This window comes from Orycteropus afer, unplaced genomic scaffold (genome assembly GCF_000298275.1).
Source record: "Orycteropus afer afer isolate SDZICR_OR568_19922 unplaced genomic scaffold, OryAfe1.0 scaffold00347, whole genome shotgun sequence".
Lineage (NCBI taxonomy): Eukaryota > Metazoa > Chordata > Mammalia > Tubulidentata > Orycteropodidae > Orycteropus > Orycteropus afer.
The window spans coordinates 2,194,939-2,208,297 of NW_006921934.1; the positions used below are offsets into that span (position 1 = coordinate 2,194,939).

The 13,359-nt window shown below is 37.8% G+C and overlaps 1 protein-coding gene across 1 annotated transcript in view; it reads right to left on the reverse strand.

Moving 5' to 3' along the window:
• PTPRN2 (protein tyrosine phosphatase receptor type N2) overlaps positions 1–13,359 on the reverse strand; it is a 1,483,255-nt gene that overhangs the window by 972,396 nt on the left and 497,500 nt on the right. Inside the window, exon 11 of the mRNA XM_007952571.1 lies at positions 12,027–12,036. Within this exon, the coding sequence (XP_007950762.1) occupies positions 12,027–12,036 (10 nt within the window). The remainder of the gene's footprint in view (positions 1–12,026; positions 12,037–13,359) is intronic.

The window sequence follows — 13,359 nt, forward strand, 5'->3', positions numbered from 1 at the left end:
CACCCAGCCCCTAGAGCCTGGCACTTTGAACTTGGACTTAAAGCCTCCAAATTGTAAGAATAAACTCCTGTTTGTTAAGGCCATCCCATTTGTGGTATAATTCTTGTCAGAGCAGCATTAGGTAAGCAAACACTCTTAAACCCGACACCCTCTTGGTGAATAGAGGTGCAGCCATCCCTCACTCCCACCCACCTTCTGGGTCAACAGGAATTCCATCCCAGCCTGTGTGCTCAGATGGAGCCTGGGTGCCCTGCCCAGACCAGATTTTTTCTTTTTCCCTTTTTTTAATTTTGTTTCTTTTTGTCCATTTTCAAATTATAATTGTTATTATCTTTGTCCTTTATTATTCTTTATTCTTCCTTTCCCAGGTCCTAGTTTTCAGATTTTCTCTTCCCTGTTCTTGTTTTCCATTTTTTTCTTTCTTGTGGTTAAACCCATTCCTTGTTTCTCTTTTGCATTTTTCACATTTTTTCTTCATTATTTTCCTACTCTTTTTTTTTTTTTTTTCCCCTCTTATTGCCCTCTCCTCAGATGTTGTGGATTTTTTCTTATTTTTTTGGTTATTGTTCCTGTGTGTTTACATGGTGTGTTTTTTGCCCACTTGTTTTTACTTTTTTGATGCTTATTCGATTGTTGTTTTTGCCTAACTGAGTGGAAGTCAGCAACAGTACCCATACCACACAATTACACCCACACCTCCTGCAGCTTCACTTACTGAGTGAGAGCCACCACTTCCTTTTCCACCAACTGGCCAATGATAAATGACCACCTAGAAGAGCCTGACTCACCCTTAACTGCTCTTCACAAACAGTTAACAGAGATCTAAATACAACAACATCACAATGTCTCAAAAACAACAGACCATCACAGTGCACACAAAGAAGCAAGATAAAGCGGTACAAACAAGGGAGCAGGATATAGACCCAGAATATATCCCTGAGGAAGAACCAGCATTGGAACTCTCTGATAAGGAATTCAAAAGAATTAAACTTAGGTATCTTCAAAAGATTGAGACAGATCAAGGAAACCACAGGGGGAAAAAAAAAACAAAAAAAACCTAGAACAATTTTGGAGGAAAATACAAGAAAAAAATGACAAAAATAAATAAAAAATTAGAAATGATACAAAATCTACAGATAGATATCCAGAAGGGTAACACTAAATTTTCAGAAATAGATAATACACTGAAAGGGCAAAGGAGTAGAACTGAATCAATGGAAGACAGAATTAATGAGATTGAGGAAAATACCTGAATACATCTTTGGAAAGGGATCAGTCAGAAAAAAGATCAAAACAAAATGAAGAAAGCCTAAGGTTCACGTGGGAAATCATCAAAAGGAATAACCTATGTGTAATCGTAATGCTCTCGGAAGGAAGGTTGGGCAATCCTACTTCCGTAGTGATACTGCCTCGGAAACCCAAGGAGGGGTCGCTATGAGTCGGGTTTGACTCGACGGCACATAACAACAACAACAACAACAACAACAATCGTAATGCTAGACCAGGAAGAGACAAAGAAAACCACTGAGAAGATTGTCCAAGATTTGTTAGAAGAGAATTTCCCTGATATGATGAAAGATAAGAATCTATCTGTTCAGGAAGTCCAATAAACCCCAAACAGGAGAGACCCCAAAAGAAAGTCACCAAGATATATCATCAAACTTATCAAAACCAAAGACAAAGAAAGAATCCTGAAAGTAGCACGGGAACAACGAAAAGTTACCTACAAAGGGTAAGCTCTGATTTCTCAGCAGAAACAATGCAAGAGAGAAGGCAATGGGATGGTATATCTAAAACCCAGAAAGAGAAAAATGCCAACCAAGAATTACATACTCAGCAAAACTGTCCCTCAAATATGATGGTGAAATTAGGAGATTTTGAGATAAGCAGAAATTAAGGGAGTTTGTTAAAACCAGACCAACCTTACAAAAGATACTAAAGGCAGTCCTTTGAACAGAGAACCAATAATAGCAAATAACAACTGACCATCAACACACAAGATGACATAACCCAGAAACTAACACAGCTATGGACATATCCAAAGTAAAATAACCTTACAAGATTGTAAACAGGGAACCAGAGACATCAACTGGCAAATGAGGACAACTACAAACAAAAAAGAGGGGAAAAATAGTGTCCTTACAGAACTTCTAAATGTGACGAAGTCAAGAGAGTTGCAATATAGAATGGACTGTTCTAAATTCAAGGAGAAAATTATAAATCACATGGTAACCTCAAGGAAAAATGATAAACCTTCACATCACAGTACAAAAGAAGACAAGCACAAATATTTAGCAACAAAGGAAATGATAACATGATTCATAAACATAATGAGCTCAGCACAGAAAATTATATTAAACAAAAAGCCAGGAACACCATGAAAAAAACACATAACAAAATGACAGCAACCAATTCATACTTGTTGATAATTACACTCAATGTGAGATGGAGAGTTGCAGACTGGATAAGAAAACATAAGTCATCAATATGCTGTCTATAAGACACACACCTTAGAGAGAAAGACAAAAATAGACTAAAAATCAAAGTTTGGAAAAAGATCTATCAAGCAAATGGTGACCAAAAAAGAGCATGAGTGGCAATATTAATTTCAAATAAAATTGACTTTAAGACAAAAACCACCATACGAGACAAGGAAGGACATTATATAATGATCATATATAATGATCAATTGAACAAGAAGATATAACCATAAGAAATATCTATGGATCCAATGAAAGAGCCATAAAATACCTAAATCAGACTTTAAAAGAGTTGATAAGGCAAATAGATGACTCCACAGTCACAGTGGGAGACTTTAATACACTGCTTTCAGTGAAAGACAGAACAACTGGAAAGAGACTCAACAAAGGCACAGAAAAGCTAAACAACACAATCCACCAACTTGATGTTATACACATCTACAGAACACTTCACCCAACAACAGCACAATACATTCTTTTCCAGAGCACATGGAACATTGTCCATGATAGACCATATGTTAGGCCATAAAGCAAGCCTTAATAATTTTAAAAACATTGAAATACTAGAAAGCACCTTCTCAAATCACAATGCTATCAAATTAGAAATCAACAATAGGAAGATTGTCTCTTGCTCTGGTCCTGCATTAGGGTCATCATCATCTCACCCCTGGACTTGAGACAGCAGCTGGTCTTTTCATCTACCAATTTGGGTTCTCCAAATTTGAGTTGCAACCACACAAGTGAGGATATGCCTCCAGATCTACTCACAGACTTGGGAGCGTCTCAGCCTCTACCACCAGGAGGCAGCAACTCTGTCCATACTACCTAGCCATATCTGCATGTCCTGCCACCCCACCCACTGGGAAAGTGGCACCAATTACTCCTGCATCATTTGATTGACAACAGACAGCAGCCAACACCAGCCTAGCCCACAACAGTGAACACAGAACACACACAATACCATATTTTATCTAAGTGCTCAAACTAGCAAGTGGTGTAGCACACTCACCCTGCTTGCCTGTATACTTTGTTTTATCAAAACAAAATAAAGCTATAAACCTGGGCAAAAACATACCAACATACAATCATCAATTAAATGCAAATATACCAACACCACAATGTCTCAGAAAAAAACAGACTACCTCAGTTCACACAAAGAAAGAAGACAGTATCGCTTAAACAAGTGATGAAACTACAGAGCCTGAAAACATTCCTGAGGAAGAAATGGTATTGGAACTACCTGATAAGGAATTCAAGAGAATTATATTTAGGTCCCTTCAATGGATTGGAAGAGTGATCAAGGAAAGTGCAAACAGAGTCAAAGAACACACAGACAAAGCTCTAGAAGAATTCAGGAAAACAATAAAAAAACAAACAGACAAAATAAATGGAAAACTAGAAACCATACAAAAACAACAAATAGGAATTCAGAAGATTAATACTAAAATTTCAGAAATAGATAATATTTTGAAAGGGCAAAGAAATAATACTGAATCAATGGAAGACAGAATTAGTGAAATTGAAGACAAATCTCTTAACACTAATCTGATAGTGGATCAGAAAAAAAGAACAAAGAAAGCCTAAGAATTATGTGAAAACCATCAAAAGGAATAACTTATGTGTGATTAGAATTCCAGAACAAAAAGATAAAAATTATGGAGAAAATTGTAGATTTTTTACAAGAAAACTTTTATAGTATCATGAAACACAAGAAGGTATGCATTTAAGAAGCACAATGAACCCTAATCAGGATAGAGCCCAAAATTAAAGCAGCAAGGCATATCATAATCAAACTTAACAAAATCAAAGACAGAAAGAATTCTTAAAGCAGCTAAAGGAAAAATGAAAAGTTATCAACAAAGAGCAACCAATAAGCCCTAATTCCCCAGCCAAAACCATGTGGGCAAGAAGTCAGTGGGATGATATATATAACACTTAAAAAAAAAAAAAAAAATGCCAACCAAGAAATATATATCCAGAAAAGTTATCCCTCAAAAAATGGCAAAATTAGGACATTTCTAGACAGACAGAGGGAGCTCTGGTAGCATAGTGCCTAAGGACTTGACTGTTAACCAGAAGGCTGGTAGTTCAAACCCAATAGCCACTCCTTGGAAGAAAGATGGGGCAATCTACTTCGTAGTGATACTGCCTCGGAAACCCAAGGAGGGGTTGCTATGAGTTGGGTCCAACTAGACAGCACATAATAACAACAGATAAACAGAAATTAAAGAAATTTGTTAAGGAAAATAAATAGATCAATGGAAAAAGGCCAAACATGTGGAAACCAAACACCCTCCTTAAGAAAGACTGGGTAAGAGAAGAAATAAAAAGTGGAATTAAAAAATTCCTTGAATCAAACAAGAATGAAAACACAACATACCAAATCTTTGGGACACAGCAAAAGCAGTGATCAGAGCCAATTTAAGCTAGAAATACACACATCAAAAAAGAAGAGACAAAATCAACCCTTTAAACCAACATCTCCAACAATTAGAAAAAGAACAGCAAGAAAAGCCTACAGTCACCAGAAGAAAGGAAATAATAAAGATTCAAGCAGAAATCAATGAAACTGAAAATAGAAAGGCAATAGAAAAAATCAGCAAGACTAGAAGTTGTTTTTTTGAAAAGATTAATAAAATTGACAAACCACTGGCAAATATAACAAAGGAAAAGAGGGAGAGAATACAAATAATACGAATAAAAACCGAAATGGGTTACAACACAACAGAACCAAATGAAATAAAAAGGATAATATCAGGATACTATGAAGAACTGTATTCCAACAAATTTGAAAATCTAGAGGAAATGGACAGATTTCTAGAATCACTCTACTTACCTAAACTAACACAGACTGAGGTGGAAAAGTTGAATAGATCAATAAAATAAGAAGGCAGTGAACAGATCATAAAAAAAAATTACCAACAAAAAAATGTCCCTGCCCAAATGGTTTCACCAGAGAATTCTACCCAACATTAAAAAAAAACTGACAGCAATCTTATTCAAACTATTCCAAAACACAGAAAAGGATGGAATTCTCCCTAATTCATTTTATGAAGAAAGCATAACCTTGATATGAAAACCAGGCAAAGACATCACTCACAAGGAAAACCACACACCAATATCTCATGAATAGAGATGCAAAAATCTTCAACAAAATCCTAGCCAATAGACTTCAACAACAAATCAAGAAAATCATTCATTATGACCAAGTGGGCTTCATATCAGGTATGCAAGGATGGTTTAACATTAGAAAAACAATCAACATTATCCACCACATAAATAAAACAAAGGAGAAGAACCACAGGGCCTTATCAATTGATGCAGAAAAGGCTTTTGATAAATACCACACCCATTCCTAATCAAAACTCTCAGCAAAATAGAATAGAAGGGATATTCCTCAACATAATAAAGGGCATCTATTCCAAACCAACAGCCAACATTATTCTCAGTGAAGAGAGACTGAAACCATTCACCTTGTGAACAGGGACCAGACAAGGATGCCCTCTATCACCACTTCTTACAACATTGTACTGGAAGTCCTAGCCAGGGCTATAAGGCAAGAAAGGGAAATCAAAGGCATTCAAATTGGTAAGGAAGAAGTCAAACTATCCCTATTTGCTGATGATATGATCCTATACCTAGAAAACCCAAGAGACTCAGTCAAAAATCTACTGGAACTAATTGAGAGATTTAGCATCATGGCAGGATACAGGATCAATATCCAAAAATCAGTCGGATTCCTCTACACCAGCAAAGAGATTGCTGAAAAAGAAATAAGGAAATCAATACCATTTACAATAGCTACCAAAAAGTAAAATACTTGGGAATAAATCTTACCAGGGACACAAAAGACCTCTACAAAGAAAACTACAAAAAACTACTAAACTACTTCAAGAAACCATAAGAGATATACATAAATGGAAGAACATTCCATGCTCGTGGATAGGAAGATTGAATATTGTGAAAACGTCAGTTCTACCCAAAGCAATCTATACATTCAATGCAATCCCAATCCAGATCCCATCAACATTCTTTAGGGATATGGAAAAACCAATCACTAACTTTATATGGAAAGGAAAGAGACCTCGGATAAGCAAAGCACTATTGAAGAAGACAAACAAAGTAGGAGGTCTCACATTGCTGGATCTCAAAACCTACTATACAGCCACAGTAGTCAAAACTGCCTGGTATTGGTTTAATGACAGATACATAGACCAATGGGATAGAATTGAGAATCCAGAAATAGATCCATCCACCTATACTCAGCTGATCTTTGACAAGGGCCTAAATCTATTAAATGGGGAACAGACTGTTTAATACATGGTGCTTGCAAAACTGGAGATCCATTTTCAGAAAAATGAAACGAGATCTGTACCTCACACCATAAATAAAAACTAACTCCAGATGGATCAAAGACTTAAATGTGAAATGTAAAACTATAAAGTTCCTCAAGGTAAAACTAGGGAAAAATTTAGGGGCCCTACTGCTAACCAGAAGGCTGGCGGTTCAAACCCACCAGCCACTCCTCGGAAGGAAGGTTGGGCAATCCTACTTCCGTAGTGATAACTGCCTTGGAAACCCAAGGAGGGGTGGCTATGAGTCGGGGCCGACTCGACGGCAAATAACAACAACAACAACAATATATGGTATAAATAGACTATCAAGCATAACTCAAAATGCACAAACAGCAGAAGAGAGATGAATAGCACCTTCTGAAAATTAAATTTTTATGTGCTTCCAAAGACTTCTGCAAAAGAGTCAAAAGGGAACCTACAGACTGGGAAAAAATATTTGGCAATGACATATCTGATGAGGGACTTATCTCTAGAATTTATAGAAAATTCCAAGACCTCAACAACAAAAAGACAAATAATCCAATTAAAAATGGGCAGAAGACATGAATAGACACTTCACCAAAGAGGATATTCAGGCGGCCAACAAACATAGGAAGAAATGCTCACAATCATTAGCCATTAGAGAGACGCAAATGAAAACAACAATGAGCTGTTGCATTGTGGTAAATTTTAGTCAATGTCATGAGACAAAGTGTATGTGAGCTGCTGTATGGAAAGTGAATTTGCTGTGTAAACTTTTACCCAAATCAGAATTAAAAAAAAAAAAAATTAAAATGTGTATGGGTGGTGGGTATGGGTGGTGTATTTGGCTTCAGGTATATCTGGATACCAGGGACCTGTCTAGATCTAGGGCATCTAGCTTGGTTCTAAAGATCCTTGCCTGGATTCCTAGATCACGTCTAGACCTAGGGAGTCTTGTCTGGATTCAGGGGGCCTGTCTGGATTCAGGAGCCCTATCAACGCCAGGGGCCCTGATTTTCTTGCCAGGTCTCAGTCCTGTTCCTCTCTGTGGCTGGCTTCTTTCTTCCTTCAGACTGGCTCTCCTGTCATTGTCAGCAGCTCCAAGTCTGAAATTTCACACTCATTATCTAAAAGGAAGAAAGGCTCTCTCTCTGGGTATCAATGTATCAAATTTCATGGTTGTGCTGGGGTCATGAGCTTATCCCTGGACAGAAGAATGAAGGAATAAGATGAGCCTGACCTGGGTCCCCTGCCCATATCTGTGGCTAGCCAAGGGAAGGGCAGGCACAGTGATTAGAAAGTACATTCGCTCAAGAAAGACCTGCTAACTGACATTTCCATTCCAGGTCCCAAACCAGTTCTGGGTGAGTCCAACTCAGCACACTTTGTACAGACTTCTTTTCTATTGTAAATTATGGTTCTGGGGTATATAAGATGATAAATCTGAATTTTTTCATTTCTAATTTTAAGGTTGTATTGTTTTAAAACAAAAATCTTCACAACTGGACCAATAAGCAACATCATGATAAAAGACTGAAGTTGTCAAGAACTCCACTTTACCTGGATTCACAATCAATGCCTATGGAAAAGCAGTAAAGACATCAAATGATGTATTTGCAATTGGGCAAATCTCCTGCAAAACAAACGTATTACATAGATTATCTACTCATAGATTTCTATGTAATAGTCAAGGTTACACCATTTCAACTTTATGTAATGAGAGGAGAGAAACACACAATCAAGGAAGTCCTTATGCTATGGACTGAGTTTTGACAAGCAAGCATTCAGGGGCTTGTACTGGAAAGCAGACTTTGAGAAAGCAGTTATAAGGAAATAGGATCAACTATCACCCCTCTGCTGCGTGTACTTTGCATTCCCAGCCTCTGGTATCTTATCAGTTCTCAGAAATCCCTATACTTTGGGACTAATGAACTCAAACAAAGCTGGTGACCTAAACCAGTAGTTCTTAAACATTGGCTAAATGAGAATCACCTGTAGAACTTTTTAAACACATATTTCTTCCCCTACCCCCACCTGAAATTTCTGAATGAGTAGGTAACAAGTGGGACCTTAAGAATTTGCCTTTCTAACAAGGTTTCTGGCTATGTAGAAATTGTTGATTTAGGGACCAACCTTCGACAACCACTGACTAAATGAAAATATTGGACATACCAACAAAATACAGCAATAATTCGCATCTTGAAAAGCATTTTAAGGATATCTAAATTTCCTTCCTTTGCTCTAGGAGAATCCAATACAGTGGTATTTTTGTAAGAATAAATAGACTTTTATCTCAACAGAGAATCCAACACTGTTTCACCCAGTGATCCTCATTGCTATACAATGGAATATTTGAGCCTAGGAAGAAAGGATAAATAACAAAGTGAAAGAGGAAGAGCTGAGCAAGGTCAGGCAGGGACACCCCCAAACACCTCTGGACAGAGAGTCAGTCCAGACATCTTTCTGCCAAGTGGAGATGAGAATCTCTCTGCTTAGATACTTGCGAAATAACTTCTTAGAGATTTGAAACAGGAGAGATTAAGACACTAAAGGAGCAAGACTCTTTATATACGAGAAGAATTTAGTGAAAATCATTATATTCTTTGAATAAGGAGAGATCTGTTATTTGAAATGACATGAGGCATCTCTCCAATGAGGCAAAAGGAAAAAATAGCAGCCAAATGCCAAATTTTAGAGGCTTGCATAAAAAAAGAATCAGCTGGATTAGACTAAATTCAAAAGAGGGGAGGGAAATGGGCAAAGACCAAACCAAAACAAACTCACTGCCATCGAGTTGGATCCAACCCATAGGGACCCCTCCTTGGGTTTCTGAGGTAATATCACTACAGAAGTAGATTCCCAACCGTCCTTCCAAGGAGCGGCTGGTGGGTCTGAACCGCCAGCCTTCTGGTTAGCAGTCAAATGCCTTAGGCACTATGCTACAGTTGCTAAATGAATAGATTAAAAAAGAAAAAAGTTGCCAGTGAGTTCATTCTGATGTATGGTGAGCCCACGTGTATTAAAGTAGAACTGTGCTCCACAGAGTTTTCAATGACTGATTTTTCAGAAGTGGACTGCCAGGCCTTTCTTCTGAAGTGCCTCTGGGCAGATTCAAATCACCAACCCAGGGATTATTCATCAAATAGATGCTAAGTGCTGAAAAGACTCTCTCTTCAGTGCCAGGAGTGGGAAAGGTCACAGAAGAGCCTGATCTCTGCATCATAATGGAAACAGAGCAGAGTATACAAGATAACTACTGGCAATAAATCAACAATAACTCAAAATGTTATTAAATGGAGATAATCTCTACATAGTGGTGGACGGGAGCAAAAGCAAACAGTTTTTTTTTTTTCCCTAAAAGATAATTAACATATTTTCTTTAAAAGGAGAAATGTAAAAGTTGACCAGAAATAAACTATTTAAACAGAGAAATGAAGCGTAAAAAAGGAATTTTCTGTTCTGCTGAATTTGACTTGGCCACTGTGACAGTTAAGGTTGTCTGTCAGCTTGGCTGGGCTGTGGGTTTGAGTGGCTTGGCAGCTGGATGTAGTTATTCCCCATGATGAGACTGTAATCACATCCATGGTGAAATCTGCTGTGAGCAGCTAAGTAGTTGTCTATGGATTATGGCCTGCTTCCAGTATATAAGGAGAAGCTCTGAGAAAGGTCTTGAGCTTTTTGGCACATCTGGAGTCTGCATTTAGCTGAGTCTTCTTCTCAGTGGCCTGCTGTGTTGTCTACTGATCTTGGGATTGTGCCATTTTACCTGCCGACATTGGATTCATCAGCATCAATAGCCAGCAGCTGAATGAGTTAGAAGACACCTTTAGTTCCAGTGGGCCTGGAATACGCAGCAGAGCTGAAGCCCACTATGGAGGTGCTTTCGCCAAGTTCCTAAAGCCAGCACTCTGTCTAGCCTTTCAAACTGTAAGTAGAATAAATTCCTGTTTGTTAAAGCCATCCACTTGTGTTATGTCTGTTATAGCAGTGAGAACAAAGACAGCCACAAAGATCAAAAGTAATGAGTGGTATTATTTCTATACACATTTATAAGACAGTAAGTACCTCTTTACTTTTAATATTCACTGATACCTTATGCTCATACTCAAGTTCATAAATTAGGCAGAATTTCAAGAATCACCTAGTGTAACGAAGACACTCTGAATAATGAAAACCAGCTGCATTTATCATGCAGTATAAATACCACATGATATTTGATGGGGACTAATGCCTATTCATTAAGTTTTGTATCATTTAATATAAAATTAGCAAAATAAATGCACTTTAAATTCCATCACCAGAGTTATGTCTCCCTTCATTAACAGTAACAATAGAGATCTACAGCATGGCATTAAGCCCCTTAAGGCAACCAAACAGAACAGGCAGTTCAAATTTCAGGAGCTCAAACATGCAGGCAGCACATAATACCAGAAATAATTTCAAAGGATCTGTTAAATTTTGTATGCTGATAACATACACAGTCAAGACCACTGCCATTCATCTAAAATGTGTTTGTCCCACCAATGACAGTAGGAAGGTTGCAATTAAATTTTTACACATTGAACTGTGTCCCCAAAAAAATATTTGTTGCAAATCCTAACCCCCATATCTATGGATACAATTCCATTTGGGAATATGTTTTACTTTGTTATTTTAATAAGGCCTCTATCAGTGTAGGGCATGTTTTAAACCTACTCACTTTTTGTTAAAAATTTTTTATTTTGGAGTTCCGGCAAGATGGCAGACTAGGCAGAAGGATTGCACAGACCCTCTTCAACAAAGAAAAGGGAAACCAATTAACACAGACACAGAAGAAAATCTTGGACCCCTGAGCCTTGAAAGGAAGAATATAGAAGTGGACTAAACCCCAACTAGCAGAAGAATTTATGTGAAAATACCAAAAAAGGAGACATACGGAGCTGCGGTCTGGCAGCGATCCTGAGTGATCCTGATGGCACAGATAGCTTGGAGATTCCCGAGTGGTGGTAGGACCTAAGAATTAACCTAAAAATCACCCTGCTAGCCAGGGACTGCATAGAGGACTGCTCTGGTGGCTGGAGAATAAACAGAGAAGGTGAAGAGAAAGGTGGACTGAGCTGTGGACTTTTGCCAGTCCAGAGAGCACTGCCATTTTGAAGGTTTAAAAGTGGCTTGACTATTTTGGATATTGAAAGAGACAGGGCTCTCACAGATCCCTGGGGCTTAAGAACATGTTCTGCTTGCCAGCAACCCCAAGGACACTCTGGACCTGCAAGACTGAAAAGGTACCACATTCCTCTTTTTACTCTTATACCCCACACCTGCTTGGTGAATGGAGGTGTGGCCATCCCCCACTCCCAACTACCTTCTGGGCCCACAGGAACTCCATCACAGTCTGTGTGCTCATATGGAGCCTGGGTGCCCTGCCCTGTCCTCTACCCAATTTTTTTTCTCTTTTTTTATTTTTTTCTTTTTCGCTTTCTTTTTCCTGGTGATTAGTTTGTTTATATTTGTCTGTTTTAAAACAATTATTATTATTACTACTTTTGTCCTTACTACTATTATTCTTAATTTTCCCCTCCCAGGTCCTAGTTTTCAGTAAATTTTCTTTTCCCTGTTCCTGGCTGAATTTTTTTTTTTTAAGTGTTTTTGTTTTTTTATTCTTCCCCTTTTTTTCTTGTGGTTAACCCTGTTCCTTGTTATTCTTTTTGCATTTTTCCCTTTTTTTCCCCTTCATTATTCTCCTTTTCTACTTTGTTTCTCTTAGTGCCCTATCCCCAGTTATTGCAGGTTTTCTTGTTTTTCTTCCTCTTTTTCCCTTTTTTCTTTTTTTGGTTATTGTTCCTGTGTGATTATATGGTGTGGTTTTTGTCCATGTGCTTTTAATTTTTTGATGGTTATTCAATTGTAATATGGGTCTAACTGAGTGGGAGACAACAACAGTCCTCATAAAACACAATTACACCCACACCTCCTGCAACTTCACTTACTGAGCGAAAGCCACTACCTCCTCCTCCACCAACGGACCAATGATAAAAAACCACCAAGAAGAGCCTGAATAACCTTTGGATGCTCTTCACAAACAGTTAGCAGAGATCTAAATACAACAACACCACAATGCCTTGGAGACAACAGATCATCACAGTCCACACAAAGAAGCAGGATAAAGTGGTAGAAAAAAGGCAGCAGGATACAGACCCAGAACACATTCCTAAGGAAGAAGTAGCATTAGAACTCTCTGATAAGGCATTGTATTTAGGTACCTTCAAAGGACTGAGAGACAGACTAAAGAAAACACAGAAAAAACCCTAGAAGAATTTTGGAAGAAAATACAAGAACAAAATGACAAAATAAATGAACAATTAGAAATGATTCTAAATCTACAGACAGAAATCCAGAAGATGAATACTAAATTGTCAGAAATAGATAACACATTGGAAGAGCAAAGGAGTAGAATTGATGTGATGGAAGACAGAATTAATGAGATTGAAGACATCTTTGGAAAGGGATCAATCAGAAAAAAAAAATCAAAACAAAATGAAGGAAGTCTAAGGTTCATGTGGGATACCATCAAAAGGAATAAC